Source organism: Mirounga leonina, unplaced genomic scaffold (assembly GCF_011800145.1).
Source record: "Mirounga leonina isolate KUSES-001 unplaced genomic scaffold, KU_Mleo_1.0 Mir_170, whole genome shotgun sequence".
NCBI classification, from domain to species: domain Eukaryota; kingdom Metazoa; phylum Chordata; class Mammalia; order Carnivora; family Phocidae; genus Mirounga; species Mirounga leonina.
The window spans coordinates 23165835-23187711 of NW_023270433.1; the positions used below are offsets into that span (position 1 = coordinate 23165835).

Consider the following 21877-nt stretch of genomic DNA (forward strand, 5'->3'; position numbering starts at 1 on the left):
GCCGCCGCCGCCGCCGCCGCCTCTGCGCTGCCCGCCGCGCCGGGGGGCAGCGTGTTCCCGGCCGGCGGCGGGCCCCTGCTCACGGGCGGCGCGGCCGTGCACATCGCCGCCGCCGGCGCTGCCAAGGCCACCCTGTCCTGCCGCGTCTTCCTGCTCGACGGGACCGAAGTGAGCGTGGACCTGCCGGTGAGTGACGGGGCCGGTCCGTGGCACTGGCACCCCTTGGGACAGCTCCCCTCCCCCAGTGTTCCTCTCTGGGCGCCCCTCTTGAACCTCTCCGGGGATCCCTTCTTCCTTCTGCTGCGAGCACTCCCTATCCCTGCTTCCCTCTCGGGCCACTCCGTCCCAGTCTCTTCTGGACCCCCTTCTGTGGCCCCGTGCCCCCCTTCTTGGGACATTGCGCTGCTGGGTCGCGCCTTCTCGGGCTGCCACCTCGTCCTTCGGGCCTTACTCCCTCCCCCGCTCACCCAGTCCCCTCTTCCCGAGTCCCCGCCCCTGGCGCGAGTGACCGGTGTTCCCCTTCCGCCCCCCAGGTTCCAGCGGGGGCCTTCTTGGTGCTGGGATATTGGTTAGAAAATCTCAAAGCAATGCGGGGCTGCCCCCAGGGTGGCTTACTTGCCCCCACAAAGTCGCCACCAGGCCTTGTCGAGATGGCAGGGAGGAGAAGCCCCCTCGCCTGCTGCCCAGCAGGTGCCCCAAGTTTGGGAGGAAATCTGGGGACCATTTCTCTCCCGACCTCCTCGATGCCCGCCCCCGCCCCCGCCCCATTCTCATCCCAAAGAGCCCCTACAGCCCTCAGCCTCCCAAGGGTTTGGGTGACTTGGGAGCTAACTCTAGAATCGACTCTCTTGGACCTGGCCAACTTTGCACCGGGAGAGACCTTTGCTGGGGCGCTGGGAGTCGGCCCTGGGGCGCCCACTGGGCCTAGTGAGCCGGACTCCCCCCTCCCCGCCCCCAACCCGGGGCAACATGCATGCGGCGGCCAAGGGACCCCCGGGCGGCGGCGCCGGCTGCGGGGCCACCCGCCCACAGGTGGTTGCACCCCGCCCCCCTCCAGCAGTGAGCTAGGCTGGCGCTGTTGTCCCCGCCAGGGCGTCCAGCTTTCTAGCCCGAAGGGGCCAGATGTGATCAAATCAAATCCGCACATTAATGGGCGCCTACTGGGCACCCGGCGCTGCGGCAGACGGTGCCTTTGGGAATCTTTGGGTGTGACTGAGGACACAGCGCCGATCAAGCTTTTAGATGAATGTCACAGATCATTCCGAGGGTTTCACGCGAAAAAAAAAAGAACATAGCCAGACTTCCAAAGGAAACATGTAGGCCTTCCCGGGTGGGGGAAATTCTTTAGACTTGGCGAGGGAACTAGGAACCTGTAAGGCTTTTAAATGGGAAAATCAGAGCCTGCTTGGCCTGGACTTTAATGCTGCCTTAGGTTTAATTTTGAGACAGTTTCAATTTATGGCAATTTTATTTTTGTGCCTCCTAGTGCTCTCCATAGAGTATCATTTTGTTATGATAATACCCTTGTGGGGCCTTTTTATTCACGGAAAAGGAGCCAACGTTCCTGTGCTTAGAGCTGTTGTCTTTAAAATAGCATTAAAATGTTACTCCTCCCCACGACTGAGGCTCTCCAGCTCCTCTTCAGCTGGGAGGGGAGGCCCCAAGAGCCAGGAGGATTGGAGAGGTGGGCAGCTGGTGTGTGGAGAGGATGTGGCGTATTTTGCATCTCGGATCAGGGAGAGGAATGCTCTCCCTGAGAACTTTGATGGTGCTCCTTGAGGATTTTTTTGTCTGTTCCCCAGGGATGATTCGTTTATAAAATGTGTTGCTTCTGTCAGGTTTGTGCGACAGGCTTAAGTGGTGTTTCTCAGATGAAAAATGCAAACTGAGTCAAGTGCATGCGTGATAAACCCAGACAGGTACACCAACGGACGGGTTGGGATGGGGCCGGAATGCTGACTTCTCCTGGCTGGTGGAGCCCTCACTGAGCGTGGGGGAGGGGATATTTTACATTGGGAAAGGTTTCTCCTCGATACAAAAGGTTGCTTGACAAAAGATTTCCCTGGGTGTTTTTCCCCCGCTGCGTTTTCTTAATGATGGCAGATTTCTTGATGCTTTAAGATGTGATAGAGCGAACCCCAAATTCTATTTATACAGGCACACGCATATGTATATCCACCCTGTCCAAAGACAAAATGCAGGCTTTTGTCATGTGAGCCCTCAGGGAGGAATGATCAAGAAAAATCACCAGTGAGCACGGCTCATCGATTTAAAGATTTATTAGCTATCAGAGCTGCATCACACAGACTCCTGTGATAGTCTTCCCAGATCAGAGTTTTAGTTCCTGTAATTAATTCTCTGAGTACGAGGTTAGCGCGAGGCAGCCAGCTCCCAGTGAATTTGTAGCATGCACGCTCCTTCCGAAGGCGCCTTTCCCCTGGCTCACTTTTTATGCTATCCTGTTGGGCAGTTAGCCCCACTTGTCTTGGTTCCCCTCTTCTGCTTTCCTGGATTTTTACCTCTTCCTGGGCTCTGGTGTTGCATTGCTGCCTGTCACACAGGTAGGATTTACCTTTGGCTGCCATACCCCTAAGCTGGATTTTCTGTCCCCTGTCACTTCCACGGGCACCCCGTGCACTTGCCGGGCTAACTATGGCTCCTTTGTAATTAAAACCCTCTGGTGGTGTTAGCTTCAACAATTCCTCTGCTCTGCATACGCACAGTGGTGATGCATTGCCCTAAGCCATTTGATTAGCCCGGCTCTGGTTTCAGATCACAGGTTCGGAAATGGACCAGGCCACAGCAGCACCTTCGGTGTGACCGTGCCGGGGCGCCTCTGTCCGCGGTCAGCATTTATTGGGCATCTCGTGTGTGCCACGCCCCGTGCTGTGCACGCAAAGGTGAACGAGGGGTGGCCCGGAGGCTCCTGGGAAGCACAGGTAGAAACACGGCGTTTTATTCTAAGCAGTGTGAGGGGGGCTCACCCAGACAGGGTGCCGGTGGATGGGCGGGTTCTGGGCGCTTCCTGGAGACTTTGACACTTGAGGTGGTAGGATCTCAAATCCATGTTCCTTGTGCATTTTTAGAATACTTACTGTGTCAAGTCCACTCCTGGGCTAAGCCGTGGCCCGTGGTTTTATATACATAATAAAGGAAGAAGCACCTGTAATGGTCTTCAGCAGCCCTCTGACAGGGCCTGGCGCCCCCTCGTCTGCTGGCGGGCTGCCTCCCCTAGCATGCCTGCCTGTCTGTAACCTTTGCCGTGGTTCCTCAACCTTCGATAGAAAGGGAACAAAAGGGTCTTTTCAAAAATCCCTCTATACCATGCAGCCCACGGTGGACTTGCTGTACAAACCCGGCTTCCAGGGGGATCCCTGGCTCACCCTACAGACCGGAGAGGCACGGGGAGCCACTCCTCGTCGGGAAACCTGGCCTTGCTTTGGAAGCTGCTGCCTGGCTCTCCTGAGAGCAGCCCGGCCCTGCCCAGCCCTCAGGTGCGCTCCGATCCGGGCGGGGCGGGACTCGCTCGGCCGACCCGAGACACTTTCCTTCTATTAATGCCGCTGAAGATCCCATTAGTGTGCTTGGCAGCGGCACCCGCTGTTGACTCATATTAGCTCTCTGTTGACTAAATCCCTGGCATCGCTTTTGCTCGTGTGGCTGTTGCTCAGCCCCGTCTCCCCCTCCCCTGCGTGCACAGTCTTCCAGCAGCTCATGCGGAAAGCTGGGAGGGCGTGTGTGTGTGCCTGGCTGGGTGGCGCTGCCGCCAGGCCTTGGAGGGCACGGCCCGTGGGCCTGGAGTAGTGCCATCGGTGCAGTCGCTTTCACCGGCTCTGGAACTCCGCGTGGACTCACTGCGCCGCCCTGCAAGCAGGGAGAGCTTCGGAAGGGCCGTGCCTGAGTCTTGCAGGCTGGCTGTGCAGCCTTGAGCGGCTCAGGCTCTCTGCGCATCGATCTTCTGGTCTTTCAAATGGGAGCATTTGTTGGGAGGATTATGTGACCAGCGGTCTACAAAGTTTCAGTACGCGGCAGGCCACTGAAGGGTTGCTAGGAGGTTGTAATCGTACCCACTTCTCACACCTCCTCTCTGGCCTACAGAGAGGGTTTGGAAGCATGTCTAGTAATGGATGTTAAAAACAAATTAAAAAAAAAAGCTGTGGCAGGAAGGCCAAACATCTCTTTTTGTGGAAATCGGAAGTTGTATGGGGTATGAGACATGCTTTTTGAAAGTTTCACTTCATTATTATTTTTTTTTTTTAGATTTTATTTATTTATTTATTTGAGAGAAAGAGAGTGAACACGGGGGAGGCGGGCAGAGGGAGATGCAGACTCCTCGCTGAGCAGGGAGCTGGATATGGGGCCAATCCCAGGACTTGACATCGTGACGTCAGCGGAAGGCAGAGCCTTAACCCAGGCACCCTGTTTCACTTTAGGTGAGGAAAGGATACCCCCACCCCCAACCCCCCGCCTCAAATGCAAGTTCTTAGAGTTTTAGAACTAGAATCTCTGATACAGAGGAACGCACATGATAGAACATAAAGATCATATACCCTGTTTTTGAGTTGAAAGGGACCCTAGACAGCACATACCCCATCCTTTGTGTATACGGGAAACTGAGGCCTGTGCATGGAGAGTGACTTCGCTTTAATCACTGAGTGAAGAGTTGGAATGGGTTACTCTAGGAACCCCGAGGGCCTAGCCTTTGGAGGTGAGTGTAGGATCAGTGGTAGAAAGACCGCCCCTCTAGGCCTGACACAGGATGGTGGAAAGGGGATGGGATATGTTCCTGGGCATTGGTAGTAGGACACATTTTCCCGAACAATGGGAAACTCCAGCAAAATGGCTCTCTAACCTCAGTGTACTCCACAGAGTGCGTCTGGGACTTTTTTTTTTTTTTTTTGCTCTCCAGTTAAAATTCCCCGGGTCTCCCCCCAGAATTTCTGATGGAGTGGTTCAGGAAGCTGGCCTCCAGGCAAGTATCCCGGGTGATTCTGGTGAACGGGGTCCCTTCACACCCTAGGAAAAGCACCGGCTGTGGCACTGCGAGCAGAGGGCCACCATGCTGGGCGTTAAAAGCTGCTGTAGGCAGGAATGGGGGACCGTAGAAGACACCCCAGGAAACAGGGGAAGGCAGCTCCTCATTTCCACCCTCTCCCAAGGGTCTGACTTCCGTGGACACGTTGTCTCCTCCTGGGCCTCTGGGTGGCTGGCTTTTTCCTGCCCCTGAGGGAAGGTATTGGCTCAAGGTGGCCCTCCAGTGCTGACCCCACTTCCACCCAATCCCAGCCCGTGAGTGACGCCGTGGGGAACCTCGGACCCCTACCTGGGTCGTGAGTTTGTGTATTTTTTAAAAATAGCTTTGTTTTGGGGCACCTGGGTGGCTCAGTTGTTAAGCGTCTGCCTTCAGCTCAGGTCATGATCCCAGGACCCTGGGCTCCCTGCTCAGCGGGAAGCCTGCTTCTCCCTCTCCCTCTGGCTGCTGCTCTGCCTACTTGTGCTCTCTCTCTCTCTCTCTCTCTGTCAAATAAATAAATAAAATCTTTAAAAAAAAATAGCTTGTTTTAAAGGAAGGCTAGTAGGAGCAGGGGGAGTTGGGGAGGAAGAGGGGTGAATGGTGAACATCCTTCCCAAATGGGATACAGGCGTGACCTCTATCACACTGTGGTTTCACACTTGCTGGATTGTCAGTGTTAATATGGGGGAGGGGGGTGTCTGTCAGCGTTTCCCGTGCTAGTAACATGACCCTACACTGGTCCAGGACCGAACAAATATTAACTTGCTAAGCACTTTCACGTGCATAATCTCATTGAATTCTGTCCCTAGTGCACCGCTGGGGATGAAGGCACAGGTCTGTTTAATTTTGAAATAGCAAAAGGTCAGCGTATGTGTGTGTGTGTTGGGGGGGGGGGCGGTACTTTCCCTTAAATTCTTGCATAGGGACTTAGGAAAAAAAAAATCCACTCAGTAACCACAGAAATTCTCCACCCACAATTTGTCCTCAAAAGAGGTGTTCATCCTTGTCCCCTGCCTGAGGCCCTGCACCCAGCCTCTTCCACTCTGCCTCCACTTGGCCTCCACTCCTGCCTCCACTCTGCCTGGAGTGTTCCCTTCAGCAGGCACCTGGTTCTGTGGGCCCCCAGGTTTCCTTCTCTGGCCCATGGCAGGTGCCTGCAGGCAGGGTCCACCGCTGATTGATCTTGCTGGTTTTTTTTTTTTTTTTTTTCAGGTTGGTATGTGCCTTCGGCCCCTACTTTCATTTTGTATTAGAACATGCTTAAAGCAGAAAGACCAGAAAATAAATATAGAGAAGCCAGAGAAGTGGAAACATCTAAAATTTCATCAGAGATAACCACTGTTAAGATTGTGATGTATATCCATTTGCAGTTTTTTCTTTTTGTATTTAGTTATAAATATGTACTCAAAATGATGAATTTGCATGGGTTGTTTGAAAGTCTCTCCAACCCCTTCAGCACAGTTGAATAGGGATCACAGACCTTGAGTTTGTGTCTCTTGGGGGTGGAGGCCCTTGGCCACTCCCCTTACCTTCCCAGGGACCCTTGGCTGGGGTGGGAGCCCCCGGTGCTGGTTGCCATCTGAGCTGTCCACCTACAGTGCCCCTGCCCGAGTGAGAAGCAAAGCTCCCCATCCTTAGAGCCTCTCCCCACCATCATCTCTGCTTTCTGGCAGGTTTAAGGCCCTGCTGATGTGACCACAGAATTCTCTCACATCTGGGGGCTTGTGTTCTGAACACCTGCCTTGGGGTGGTCGCTGCTCCCTCACCTGCCAGGGAGGCACATGCTCTGGCAGAGATGGGTGGGAGCCTTGCAGCCTCCCAGGTGTGCCCCTTCTGCCCTAATCCCCTCAGTCTCCTTCTGCAGCCTCTTGGGCTTCTCTCTAGAGCTGGGTTTATCTCACTAGTCCTGCTTGATTTTAAATCTGATTTATTATTAATTGTTTTCCAAAATGTTTTTGTTTACCCGTAGTGTGTTGTCTTCAGTCAGCAAGGGCTTATTGAGCACTTACACCGCATTGAGTGTTGGAGAGGGCTCCACGAGGGATGAGATCATTGTAATCTCAAAGGGGAAAACCGGTAAATACGTAACTTGTAGCTCCACATGAAGGCGTGCCGAGGGAGAGCAGCTGAACTGTGGGGTGGAGTTGGCGATGGTTTGATGCCCAAAGTGACATCAGGTTGTCCCAGAGGATGCACAGGAGTTCAGCTGTAGATTTGGTCAGAAGGTGTCGGGGCAGAGGAAACAGCAGGTGCAAATGCATGGAGGTCAGAGCCAGAAAACCCTATTTCCTGGGCTCTGGGCTTCTCGGAGTAGAGGAGGATTATGAGCTCTGGCTGTGTCCCTAAATCTTGAAGAAGCGATCGATGAACCTTTAAAGCACAGGTGTGTGCCTTGAACTAATCAGAGCTGACGCTTGCTGAGCATTTGCTGTGTGCCTGGTCTGTGCTGAGTCCTTAAGGGATTGGCTGGTTGAATTCTCACAAAAACTTTGATGGTGTTATTGCTATTAACCCTGACTTGTAGAGGGGAGAATCGGGGCTTAGTAGACAGGTTAAAACACTTGCCCATGTCATATAGCTAGTAAAGGTAGACTCCAGGTATAAGCTCAGACTGTCAGGAGAGATTTGTGGTCTGGGAAGTCTCTCTGACAGCAGGACTGGGCATTGGTGGGGGTGGGGGGGAGCGGGTTCTGAGACTGTCACAGGGTCCTGAGGTGGATGGGGACCTCTGAGCCTCCTTTGCAAGCCAGTTGGGATTTCCAGAAATCAGACTTACATCTTTATTTTATTTTTTAAAATATTTATTTATTTAAGTAATCTCTACCCCCAATGTGGAGCTTAAACTCACGACTTAGAGATCAAGAGTCGCACACTCTTCCGACTGAGCCAGCCAGGTGCCCCCAGAGTTACATCTTTCAGTCACACTCACTGAATACAGTTTCGCCCAGAGTGCATTCTGGTTTGATGGCCATAATTTTTCAACACTGAGGTCAGAAGTAGGCTACATTTTAAAAAAGTGCTTAATAGTACAACACTAAACTTCTCACACAGAAAAGCATTTTACATATTCCCATCCTGCTGCATAGCAACTGGCTCCCTTCAGTCTTTGTACTTTCGTATACACGTGCATAAACATGGTGTAGAGTTTTTTTTTTCTCCCATCCAAGCCTTCGTGACAAACCCCTCATCCGTTTGGTGTCCTTTCCTGTGATTATTCTAGATTAAATTCACCCTGCAATCTGTGTGTGTGTGTGTGCATGTGCTTGACGTGAGTAATACCTGTCTGTACCTGTCTTGGGTTGGCGGTTGATATGCAAAGCACCTGGTCTCTTCTCTTTTGGGCAGCCCTACCCCCAGGCTTGCAGAATCGGTGTCACTTCCTACAGTTGCTCCCTTGCGGGAAGGTATTATTACCCTATTTACACGTGGTCTCAGGGAGCTTGTGGCCTTGGGCCACTCAGATAATAAGTGTGGTAGGGTCACAATTGAATCTAGGTTTTCTGACTCATTTTCCAGTGCTCTTCCTCCAGCCCATGTTGGGCACACTCAGCCTCCCTGTTTGAAATGTGTGCTCCTGGGAACTCTTTTGTGATTTGACAGGTCAGAATTTCATGCAGTAACACCCCCTGTCATTCCTGAACCTCTTTGCCACTCGTTCTGTCTCTCATGTCTCCGGTTCTTTTCCCTAAAGTCATAGCTGGCTGAGTGCCCAGCATTTCCTTGTTGAAGCTAAGGACTGGAAGATGTGATCCCCAGGGTCCTGTGCCATCTGTGGGGTCATCTGGAGCTTCCTTGTTTCCCAGCACGGAGCTCGGTCGCAAAAGTAGGACTGTTCCTGCTGCCAGCCCAGCTGGGGGGACATGGACCGCCTGGTTCTGCAGGGGCCTGCAGGGCTGGCATCCCTCAGCCCTGTCGTGTGGCCTCCACACCTGTTTCGTTTCGATTTTGTTGTCGTCTGTGTCGTATCTGATCTCTGAGCAGGGAGGTTGAGGTAGGCGTGATAGTGCTTCTCCTTTAGCCTACCGCCAGGCTTGCTCAGCTGCAACCACTTTGAATTACGGTTTGTGTTTTTAATTGTGATAAAGTGTCAGTAACATAAAATGTATCATTTTAACCATTTTTAGGTATACAGCTCAGTGGCATGGAATGCATTCACATAGCTGTGTGGCTATCACCACCATCTGTCTCCAGATTGTTTTCACCTTTCCATGCTGAAACTCTGTACCCATTAAACAGTGATTCTCCATCCCCCCTCCCCGCAGCCCCTGGCAACCACCCTTCTACTTCCTGTCTCTACAGATTTGACTACTCCAGTTGTCTTATATAAGTGGAATCGTGCAGTATTTATCCTTTTGTGTCTGACTCCTCTCACGGCATAGTATCTTCAGGGTTCATCCATAGTGTAGTGTGCATCAGAATGCCCGTCCTTTTTCAGGCTGAGTACTAGTCCAGTGCATGCATACCGCGCATTTCGTTACGGATTTTTGTGCAGGTCCGGGCCTTCCTGCCTCAGTCCTGCCTGTTCATTAGTGGTACTGCCATCAGAGGCCCGGATGTCCCCAGCCCTCCCCTCGTGGTTTTATTCTTGGCATCTGGCACCTCTCCCCTGAGGCTCTTCTGCTTTGTGCTGGTCATCCTCTCGGGTTATCTGCTCTTAGTTTTCAAACCCTTACACTTTTGTCTGAGTTGCTCCACGTGGGCAGGTCGGCGGTCTTTAAATTTTTTGGTACTGGAAATATAAATACAAAAGAGTGTACCACGAATAGTTTAAAGAAAAATCATACCATGAACATCTGTGTACCCACCACCAAGCTTAAAAACAAAGACATCGGGATGCTTGGTTAAGCGTCTGCCTTCGGTTCAGGTCATGATCCCAGGGTCCTGGGATCGAGGCCTCCCCTCCCTTGCTCAGCGGGGAGTCTGCTTCTCCCTCTCTCCCTCTGCTCCTCCCCCTGCTCGTGTGCTCGCTCTCTCAGTCTCTCTCAAATAAGTAAATAAAACCTTTAAAAACAAGTCAAAACTACAAAGACATCAGCAATGCTGTTAAAGCCCCCGATGCTCCTCCTGACCACACTTCCCGCCCTTCTGCCCTCCTGAAAGATGTCTCTCATTCTTTCCTTTTCTATGTTATAGGTTTACCACATCTGTATGTTTATCCAAATGATATATTGTTAGTTTTGTGTGTTTGTAAACTTTATAAGTGGATTTTTTCAATACTGTGTTCATGAGATTTGTCCATATTGATATTGTTACTCTGTAGTATTCCATTGCACGAATCTACTGAAATTTATCCTTTGCTGGTGGACATTTGGGATGTTTCCGGTTTGGGGCTGTTAGGGGAAAATGCTGCTTTGAACCTCCTGGAATGAGTCTCCTGGTGCATATATGCAAGCAAGCCTCTCTCCTGGGTATGCGCTCAGGAGTGGACTGGCTGGGAGGGCGGTGGGCAGGGCCCTGTAAGATCAGGCGAAATTGTTTTCCCAGAGTCCCAGCAGCATATAAAAGCGTCTGTGAATCCATTCTTCCACACTTGGCATTGTGCAGCTTTTTTGGTTTTATTTTACCAGTCTAGTGGAAGTTTGTGGAAACTCATTGTGGTCTTCACTCTTCAGTTGGTGATGAGGTTGAGTGTCTCTACATGTTTATGAACCATAACCGTATTTCCTCCTGGAAGGCTTCATTCTGTGATTTTTGCCTGTTTTTTAGTTGTCCTGTTTTTCCTGTTGTGTTCAGCTCTTTCCCTGCTAGTCTTTATGAGATTGTCTCCAATGTGCCTTCTTCTCAGGTAACCTCATGGAACAAGAGAGAACACTTCTGTCTGAGTCTCCCATGCAGGCCTTTCCTTACTAACTGGGGATTCATGTTTTGACTTCACTTTTGCTGTGCATGAATTTTGGAGTCAGTTGCCGCTCGTGGTTTTTGGTGAGGAATTGTAGGATCTATAGATTTCACTTCAATTCTGCCTACTTTTTTTTTTTCAGTTTTTATTATTGAAATTTCTAAGGATATTCAAAAGAGAGAATCCAATGTACGCACCACAGAATGAACATAATGAACCCCAAATACCCATCATCAAGCTTCATCACCTGTCAGTGTAGCCACTTGCTCCATCTGTATCCTCACCCCGTCCCTTCCCGATGATTTTTTTTTTGGAAAATTTTATTTATTTAACAGAGAGCGCAAGCAGGGCGAGCGGCAAAGGGTGAGGGAGAAGCAGACTCCCCACTAAGCAGGGAGCCCAATGTGGGGGCTTGATCCCAGGACCCTGGGATCATGACCTGGGCCAAGGCAGATGCTTACCCAGCTGAGCCCCCCAGGCGCCCCCTTTCCCAATGATTTTATTTTATTTTTTTATTTTTTTAAAGATTTTATTTATTTATTCATGAGAGACAGAGAGAGAGACAGAGGCAGAGGGAGAAGCAGGCTCCCCGCGGAGCAGGGAGCCCGATGCGAGACTTGATCCCAGGACCCTGGGATCATGACCTGAGCTGAAGGCAGACGCTTAACCGACTGAGCCACCCAGGCGTCCTTCCCAGTGATTTTAAAACAAACTCCAAACATGTAATTTCAAACTTGTACTTCAGTGCACATCTCTAAAAGACAAGGGCTATGTTTTTATAAATAGATCCACTATTCTAGTAAAAACCTAAAAAAAATGTTTGGTATCAGAAGATATTTAGTCAATGTTCAGATTTTCCTGTTTGGTTTGTCAGCAAACGAAACATTCATTGCATTTGGTTTATATTTTATCCAAAGCTTTATAAAAATTTTTTTCAAAATATTTTTTCCCTAGCTTATTGAGGTATAATTGACAAATAAAAATCATATACGTTTGGAGTGTAAAGCTTGGTGATTTGATAGAGGTATAAATTGTAAAAACTGTTACTATGCATCAAGGTAATGAACATGTTTGTTGCCTCACCAGTTATAGTGGTGTGTATCTTAGTACATTTCTGAGATCCACTGTTTTAGCAAATTTCAAGTATATTGTACATTATAATTAACTCTAGTCACCATTGCTGTATATGAGATCCCCAGAACGTGTTCATCCTTTAACTGAAAGTTTGTGTTCTTTGACCGACATCTCCCCATTTTCCCTACCCAACAATTTAAAGCTCTTAATCTAGAGTTTTCCCCTCTCCTTGCCTTTTTGGGGTCATTTATTTGCTGATTTGTCCTACAGTAGTTTCTCACTTTTGGGATTTTGTTGCTGGCATCCTCAACATTTGTTTACCCTGAGGTGCCCTCGGTACAGGGAACTGGCCTTATTTGAAGCGTCTGACTCCGGGCACACAGAACAATAAGACAGGTTCCTTGCCCTCAAGAATCTTGGGTGGAGACAAGTTATGACACCTGGTGTGAAGAGTGCCATAGAGAACTTTAAATAAGCTCAAAGAAAGGTCTGAGGTAGGGGGACTGAGTGGGAGAAATGGGCAACCAGAAAATCTCAGAGAGCAAGTTGGGCTCTGAAGGCAAGTGGGAGAACAGCCTTCCTGCTGGCCACAGCAGCACTGAGGCTTGAAATAATCCATTCAAGATTCCTGCTCCTTGCTCAAGCCCTGCCAGTGAGCCCACGCATCCTCTATTTTTCATCGGATGTTGCTTCTTTGAAAAGGTCCAAATTCCTCATCTTTGGAAAGTTTTCAGTAGATTTGATGAAAGAATGTCTTTTCTTTTTCTTCTGTGTCTAACTCCTCTTTCTTCATTAGCTCCTTGGCTTTTCTTTTTTTGAGAGAGAGAGAAGGAGAGAGTGGGGGGAGGGGCAGAGGGAGAGAGAGAATCCTAAGCAGCCTCCATGCCTAGCGTGGAGCCCCGATGTAGGGCTCAGTTTCGTGACCCTGAGATCATGACCTAAGCCAAAATCCAGAGTCTCGGGGGATGCTTAACCGACTGAGCCACCCAGGCGCCTCTCCTTGACTTTGGTTTTGAATGTCTCCCTTGACCTTGGATTCTTTTTTTCTCTAGCTCACTCCTATTTGGGTTCCTTTCCATTTTCTGGGAGGCCCCAGTGAGCCCTTTCCATGTCTCCTGGCTAGAGGTGCCAGCAGACATTTAGGGAGCAGAATCAATGAACTCTTCAGAGAGAAGGGAGACGGGGCAGATGGTAGGGCAGCGGGAACCACTGGGTTATACCCCTAACAGAGCCCTTGGAGGCTTCATGGCCCAGGGCCTCATCCTGGGATGGCGGATCTTTCCCTTCTGTGTTGGAACGCTCTCGGCTGCTCCGCGCGGCCAGGTACTGCTCGCCTGTGGCAAATGAGCAGTAATTAGTGTGTAATAAGAGTCGCTGCCTGCACGCAGCCCTCCTGGCTGCTCCGTGGCCCCCCTTTGCCTCGCTGAGACTCCTCTACCTCTTCTGAAAGCCGGGCCCGGGGAGAACCACTGCCTGCCGTGTGGCCTGGCCATGAAATGGACGTGGGCTTCATCCAGGAAAGACCCAGTAAACTGTAAAAGGCTTATGAGGGTTAGTTATTAACCTGCAGAGCATTCTGGCAGCCTGTGACACAGCCTTTCACTGGCCGCAGTCCTTTTATTGCTCCTGTTAGCCGGGGCCTGAGACCCGAGGTCCAGGCCACCTACTCAGTCGGATGCAGTGTGTGCTGAGTGACACAGTACTTCGAGGGTGGCAGTGAGGGTGGCCGGTCAGAGTCCAGGGAGGGGCTCAGGCTGGCCTGCATCTGGCCCCCGTTCATGCATGCAAGCTGGCAGTGGCAGGTCCTCCGGGATTCTCGGGGGTGGAAGCTGAGACAGGGAGGTCCGGGTGGCGGGATATTGTACTGGGAGAGCGGGGAGTCCAAGGTGGGAAGTGTTTGTTCAGGATACATCATCGGTGTCCTCTGTGGGATTTATTTTGCTTTGAAGTCCAAAAGTCTGTAGCTTTGTTCGAAAAGCTGTGGTGGATCATTCCTCTGAGACCCCTGAAGAAAAATGCAAAACCCACGCGCTGTCTTCTAAAAGAAACAGAATGGTGTGTACTTGCCGGGGACACGCCATTCATCTTATTAAATCACTTCAGGGAATGAGCTCTTCCACATACGTGAGTTGTCCGGAGAGCTACAGTGCTGACAAGACCTGTGTGATTTCATTTATTTCACTTCTTTGTGGAAAACAACAACACAAAATCGAGATCATCTAGCGTGCTCGAGGCCCAGTATGGGGAATATGAAGGGGTTAAAAATGTGGGCCCTTCTTAGAAGCTCCGTGGGGGTGCATTGCTCACTGCCGTCCCTCATAAAAAGGAGAATGAATACCTTTAGTCTTGCTGTGGTAGCCCAGGGTCAGCCTGTGAACAACCTCAAGGTTTCACGACTGCTCCGCCCTCCCACCCCAGGGTTTCAGGCCTCTTCGTCATCTGCACCCTGGGCATCCGCTTTCTATTGTGTTCCTGCCTTCAGCACATCATTACTTTGCCCCCGGCTTAGCAGGGGCACTACCACCAGAGACCTGGTCGTTACAGGGTTTTTTTGGACTCCTGAGGGAATTCCATTGTGCAGCCAAGTTTGAGAACCAGCGTTCCACGGCATCACACCCCTTACGTTTGTGTAGCGTTTTAGGTTTGGTGCCATATTTAATCCCGATAGCACCTTTTTGAGACAATGATGGGAATGATGTAGAACGCCCATCATTCTACCTTTACAGGAAGCTCAGCAGGAGGATTTTTGCCCATCCCCCATCTGGTAAACTCAGAACCAGACCTAAAATCCTTCTCAGGCTCCACGTCCACTTTCCCGCAGGTCTGCCCCCCCGGCTGCCACCCTGCTGGTCCTCTGGCAGCCCCCACCTCCACTCTCCATGCTTGACTTCTCACCTGCGCGCCTCTGCTGTGCTCTTTCCCGTCTTACTGGCCGGTTCTTGCCTCAGAAGGGTCTGGCCGTCTCTCAGGGCACGTCTCAGAGGCTTGTCCTGAACACCCTCCCTCCTCCTACAGAGTCTTCCCTCTCCTGCCTGAGAGCCGTGGGCCACTTCTGCCTTGCAGGGGAACCAGTACGTTTCCTACTGTAGTAGTTGTCCATGTAGTAATTCGAGTAATAGGAAACATTATTGACTTTTTTTTTTTTTTTGGCAAATGATTTTCTTTTGGTAAAATACACATAAAAAATTGATCATTAGTGACGTTTAGTACACTCACGGTGTTATGTTCCCATCATCATTGCCTAGCTCCAGAACATTGTCTTGACCTTACAAGGAAACCCTATACCCTCGAGGCAGTCGTTCTCCATTCTGCCCTCCTCCCAGCCCCTGGCAACCACTAATCTGTTTTCTGTCTCTATGGATTTGCCAGCTGTGGATATTTCATATAAACAGAATCGTACAGAATATTTGGCCTCTTGTGTCTGGCTTCTTTCACTTAACATAATGTTTCCAGAGAACATTGACCATTAACATTAATGGAAGCACTTTACATGGCTTAACTCATTGACTCCTCACAACTGTATTAGCTAGATGCTTCCTATGAGCGTCCTCATTATGCAGATGAGGAGATGGAGGCACAGAGAGGTTAAGCAACATGCGAGAGCACACACAGCACATTAAGTACTCTTGGCTTCTTCATTGTCCTGCTGGTTGGTGTCTGCTCTGCCTGCTGTTGACCTTGACCTCGAGAGATTAGAAGTGTAAACTCAACGTGTGAAGTAGAAATTGAAGGGCAAAAATGCAACATCAGGAGAGAATTAATCTACAGCATCAGGATAACATATGATGCAGCTCCAGGAGCAGAAACCATGAGAGGCACCTCTCAGGAGACTGCAGAACAGAATTGCCAAGATGGATTCTACAGTTAAAGTTCTTGGTTTAATCGGAGTGGGTCAGTTTTGTTAGAGATTTTTCGCAAATGTCAGAGGTAGAGTCTGAGGATTGTGCATCTGACATTGGAAGCCAACTGGTATTCCAGGATCACTGAAATGTTGAGGACTGAGTCTCAAGAATTAAAAAGTAAAAGGGATCCCACCTAAAAGATTTCTTATAAAACTAGTGCCTACTGTATGCTAGATATAGTTCTGAATGCTTCCTGTATACCTACTCAGTTAATTCTTGGCTTTTTGTACTCATAAAAAATGTACAGGGTGACTGTCGCCCTATTATACGGACAAGGAACCAGGTGCAAAACAGTCAAATACCATCTCTAGGTTCTTGCCACTAGAATGTGTTATACCCAGGAAGTCTGGCTCCAGCATCCAGGCTCTCCATCTTTTTTTTTTTTCCACCTAATTTTCAGTTTCTGGTTATACCTTTCTTGAAGGTAATGAGATCAGAACAGCCTAGCTGCATGAATAGGAAGAAGAAAAGGGAAAAAATAATGACAAAATGTTTGTTTTATTAAAAAGTAATGCTACCTTGCTATACCAGTTCTGCACTTATTTTTTTTTATTCTTTTTTTAAAGGCTTTATTTGAGAGAGAGAGAGAGAGAGAGAGAGAGAGAATGAGTGGGAAGAGGGGAAGAGGGAGAAGCAGACTCACCGCTGAGCAGGGAGCCCAATGCCGGGCTCGATCCCAGGATCCTGGGATCATGACCTGAGCCGAACGCAGACGCTTAACGACTGAACCACCCAGGTGCCCCACCCCTGCACTTTTAAAAAATAAGAGCAATACTTGTTTAGTTTGGAATTTTTAGGGATTACTGAGTAAAGAAAGTACAGAATATAAATCATAAAATACCTCTACCAAGAGAGCACCACTTTAACATTTTGTGTATATCCCTGTGACCTTTTCTCTAAGGGCTGGCAGAAAAAGTTGTTTGTTTTTTTTTTTTCAACAAAAATGTGATCATACTATGTATACTTAAAAAAAAATTCTGGGGGCGCCTGGGTGGCTCAGTTGGTTAAGCGACTGCCTTCGGCTCAGGTCATGATCCCGGAGTCCCGGGATCGAGTCCCGCATCGGGCTCCCTGCTCAGCAGGGAGCCTGCTTCTCCCTCTGACCCTCCCCCCTCTCATGTGCTCTCTGTCTCTCTCATTCTCTCTGTCTCAAATAAATAAATAAAATCTTAAAAAAAAAAAAATTCTGGTAAAAACATGTTCTTGATCTTTACACTGTACTACCTCTTCTATGTGAAGAAAGGCTTGGAGAGATAAGATCCTTGTCATGGGAGGGAGAAATCTTATCTTTGCAGCCAAGAAAGCACCTGCACGCTGGTATAGAAGGATCCACAATGACTGTGATATGAGAAGGCACATTACCGGGAACTTACGGCTCATGATAGGGCTGAGGTTGGCCGCAGGTTCTGAGCCCTCCTGTGAATGTTGGATCTTCCTGTGTGTTCCCGGTCTTAATCTCATTTAAAACTCGTATGCCAGCAGAGCAGGTGTTCTCATTCCCATTTGGCTGAGGGGGTAGACAGACTGAGAAAGGTACATTTGTTCTTTTGACTCTTTGGAGCTCTGTGCCACCTCCTTGTGCTTCTCAGATAACCATAATACCAGGCAGAATGACTGGGCACCATCCTAGCTGGACAGGTGAAATCGTGTAGGGGTTCCTTGGAAGTAGAGGTGGATTTCCACTGGGGATGGCTTCAGGGGAGGTGACTGTGGGGTTGATTTTGACATTGAGCGGCGGAGGATTGGCAGTCCAGGTGGAAGAACAGTGTGACAGACGGCCTCACCAAGGAGGGCAGGAGGAGGATGTGTCTGAAAAAGAGAAGCAGAGGAGACGGGAAGGGAGGCTAACACCACTGGACGCATGGAGTTTGGCTCTGCAGGGTGATCGAAGGTGGGCAGTGAAGCTAAGAGGCTGTCACCGGCATCGTGGGTCTGAGTGAGGGTGATGCTGGACATGGACAGGAGAGGCAGATGCAGTGGAGTTTGAGACCTGGAATCCAGTGTATTTGGTGGCTGGCTTTAGGAGTAAGGGTGATGGAGAAGCTGAGATGGGACCCCCGTGTTTTGTGCATGGCAGGTTGGGGAGATAGAGAATCCTGGGGGCAGAGCAGCCGTAGAGAGGGGCCCCGGTACTGTGGCAGCTTGGTCTTTGGTTTTGTACAGTTTGCAACTGTAGGATTTTTTTTGTGTGTATTCTTTCTTTAAAAGGACCTCCAAATGGTATAAGTTTTAAGGTGCCACAAAACCCGATTCACTACTGTTGTGTTTTAGATGAGGCCAGTGTGAGGGGTCAGCGGATCAGACTCCTGGGGAAGAGTCTGGTATAGGGGTTGGAATGCTGTTCACGTCCGACAGGGCCAGCCAGGAGGCTGGTGCTGATGTCTGTAGGTCTCTAGATGCTTGTTCTCTGCCGGGCGCTGGGCTGGCTGCTTCACGTGGATTTCTCAGCTCACACAGAGTCCCTAAGCGTAGGGGCCGGTATTCCTGCCACTATTTTACAGACGACAAAAGGAAGGCACCCTAAATTCTTGGCTATTCTGCTCTTTGGCCGTCCACATCTGGGCAGGGTGGACATTTTCAAGGAAGAGCAAATAATGAAGAGACAGGCATTTATTGAGTGCCTGCTGTATACACACAGCCAAGCCAGGGGGTTGGGGGGATACAAGACTGAGTCAGAGATAAATCTTTTTTCTTAAGCAGGGTCCAGTTTAGTGAGAAGATGTGTCTTTTGCGTTCGCTGAGAATTCTACAGCTTTTCCACGCTTTACTCCCATTTTTCTTGCTTAAGGGCCAGGGCAGGAGACGGGAAAAAAATAATGATACACTATGCTTTGCAGAGCATATTGCAAGTCAGCTCTTGTTGTCAGAGCTCTGAGATAGTTGTCGCTAAAATGTGCAGAAACTCCTATCTGGCACATGGAACCCAGGGAAGAAAGCAGGACTTGAGTAATCCATTGAAAATCATGGCTCTGAATCCCAGTGTGGGTTATTTTTAGTCTCAATTGTTTATCTTATAGCTATCCACATAAGATGGCTGAGAAGGCGATGAAGATGTGTCTGTATGGTTTAGCCCAAACTGAATTTTAAACCTCCTCTTTTTGCATTCCCATGCACTATGCTGAGTGAAGTAAACGTTCCACAAAAGAGTATTCCCCTCATATGATTCCACGTATATGCAGTTCTAGAACTGGCAAAGCTAGTCTGTGGAGAAAATAAATCAGAATAGCCATTGCTTCTGGGGGCCTGGAGAGGGCCGCTGGGATTGCCTGGGAACTTTGTGGGGAGATGGGAATGTGCTGAATGGTACCAGGGTGAGGGGGTTACAAAGCTGTTTCCGCCTGTCAAAATGAAACAGTGCAGGTTTGTGCACTTCAATGTAAGTAAATTTATTACCGCCAGCCGAAAAAGATGTGTAAAAAATTAATGGAGAGCGGTGGGGAGGAATGAATAAAGAGGATACAGAATGTTGATAATTGTTAAAGCTGAGTGGTGGGTGTTTACTATGCTGTTCTGTTTTGTGTTTATTTGAAATTGTCCATAATAAAAAGTTTTCTGAAGAAAGAGTGGACCAGGTATTCTTTTTTTTTTTTTTAAAGATTTTATTTATTTATTTGAGAGAGAGAGAATGAGAGACAGAGAGCACGAGAGGGAAGAGGGTCAGAGGGAGAAGCAGACTCCCTGCTGAGCAGGGAGCCCGATGCGGGACTCGATCCTGGGACTCCAGGATCATGACCTGAGCCGAAGGCAGTCGCTTAACCAACTGAGCCACCCAGGTGCCCTGGACCAGGTATTCTTTGTTGATTCCTCCTTTCAGGAATCCAGTGAATTCTCCTTCCAGAGACGTCTGGTCTCCTGGGGAAAATGCAGGCTCTCTGGGCACTGGGGTTGGTCCCAGCCAGCCCTGGCTGTGCTCTCTCCAGTTTGCTTACTTTCTGCCTTGCTGGTGGCCATGAATCTTGAACTCTGGCTTTCCCCCACTGGCACCTGCCACCACCCCTGTTTTTTTGTCCCTGTCCTTTTGCTATCCCTTTGATCCAGGAACAGACCCTCCCCTTCTATGGGACTTTGACCATCTCACTCCACCCATGCCTGGCTTCATCTTATCTTTGATTCTGACTCCCTGGGGCCTCCGTGATTCCAAGTCATTCTCTGCTGTAAATCTACTTGGGTCTCATTTCTCTTCAGCTTAGGGTTGTAAAGTACCACCTGTGTGACTTTGTTCAAAGATACAAGGCCTATGAATTGGAGGGGCACTGTCCCCACACTCCTATGCAGTTGTAAACCAGTATCTGCTGTGTGATTCCATTTATATGAATTTCGAAACAGGCAAGACAAATCTTTGGTACCTGTGGGATGGAAGAAAGGGGTAGAAATGGGAAAGAGGCACACGGGGGCTTCTGGAAGTCTGGTAATACCCTATTTTTTGACCTGGGCACTTTTGTCTGCGTATGTCACCCTTCAATTAAAAGGTAAACTAGAGGAGCGCCTGGGTGGCTCAGTTGGTTGAGCGACTGCCTTCAGCTCAGGTCATGATCCTGGAGTCCCGGGATCGAGTCCCGCATCAGGCTCCCTGCTCGGCAGGGAGTCTGCTTCTCCCTCTGACCCTCCTCCATCTCATGCTCTGTCTCTCATTCTCTCTCTCTCAAATAAATAAATAAAATCTTTAAAAAAAAAAAAAAAAGGTAAACTAGAGGTCAATGCCAGGCTTTACAAAATCACCACATTTCACATTAAAAAATTCAAATTTGTAGACTTTAAAAAAAAATAATTGGAAGATCTGAATTCCCAGAGTGGCAGTTGGCTAGATCTGTGTGGTGACTGCCCCATGCTCCTTGCCCCCCCCCCCCCCGCCATTCATCATGGCCCACTTCACTCGTGTGCATGTGGGCACCTCCGGCAGGAAGCCTTCAAGGTGGCTTGTGTGGGGGTGGGACCTGCATGACCCCGCACGGAGTTTCCTCCTCCTTTTACATTCTGTGGGTCTCCTAGAAGATGTGAGGGTTGCGGTAGGTTGGGGGAGGGGTGTCAATGTCTGCTTTAGTGGCAGTCTTGTAGGAAGGAATACCTTTTGACATGGATTTGAAGTCCTGAGACGCTGGGATCTTGTGTGTTAAGACATTCCAGGTGAATTAGTTCTGCTTGAGCTGGGGACAATTGGGGTTAGCTTATGACCAATCCACAGAAGTTAAAGAAGTTACTCTATTTGTACCTAGGTGTTGAGTTCTGTAAATAATTTCCTATTTGTGTATTCTATTTTAAAGTAACATTGCACAATAATACTAATCAGTGCCTGTACCTTGCTTGGTATTCTGGGTTGTTGCTTTTAAAAATACATATATGATTGGAAAATGTTTTTCTTAGTTAATGGATATGAGGGACTAACTTTCTGGGTGGTGAACTTACAGTCAAGATTCTTATAATAGTTCACACTAACCACAAACCACATACCTCAGGGAAATAATCTTGTTAATGCCATCCTTACAAATCCAAACCTACAGCCTGTAAGCACCATGCCTCCTTTCCTCCATCTGAATGTGTCATTCTCTGCCTTCTTCTTGCAGGAGATTTTTTTTTTTTTTAAGACTACTGAGTCACCAAAAAGAGAGAGAGAGAGAGAGAGAGAGGAAAAATTGAAGGCCAGCTAGAAAAAAACCTTGATTTGTATACCCCTCCATCACATGAATGGATGGCGTGCCTCAGTTATAGTTTTATGTCTCTAATTGCCAAGGTTTTTTAAAAGTCTTATGTGCTTTTCCACTCATAAACTTTTTTGAAAATTGTACAAGCACACAGAGCCAAGTAAAAAGCCCCAAAATTCTGTGTCTTAGCAGTTGGTGTGATCCCTAAAAGTTTTAAACTGCAGGCAAATTTGCTAGTCGGGTTCACTGCCCATGCTTCTAGAATACCAGCTCCGGGTGGGACCCAAGGCATTTGGGCTCCACGACTGTGCTGTGACCAAGCCGTACCACCCAGCGAAGGCTCTGGATCCCCAGAGGGCTATGGTGGGAGGTTCCTGGGGCTGAGAGTCTGTGGTCCTGGGCACAGCCC

General features: G+C 49.1%; 1 protein-coding gene across 1 annotated transcript in view; it reads left to right on the top strand.

Moving 5' to 3' along the window:
• The window catches only part of EPB41L4B (erythrocyte membrane protein band 4.1 like 4B), a gene marked incomplete at its 5' end in the record, with an annotated part of 74202 nt that continues 52325 nt past the window's right edge, over positions 1-21877 (top strand). Inside the window, one exon of the mRNA XM_035016603.1 lies at positions 1-186. Within this exon, the coding sequence (XP_034872494.1) occupies positions 1-186 (186 nt within the window). The remainder of the gene's footprint in view (positions 187-21877) is intronic.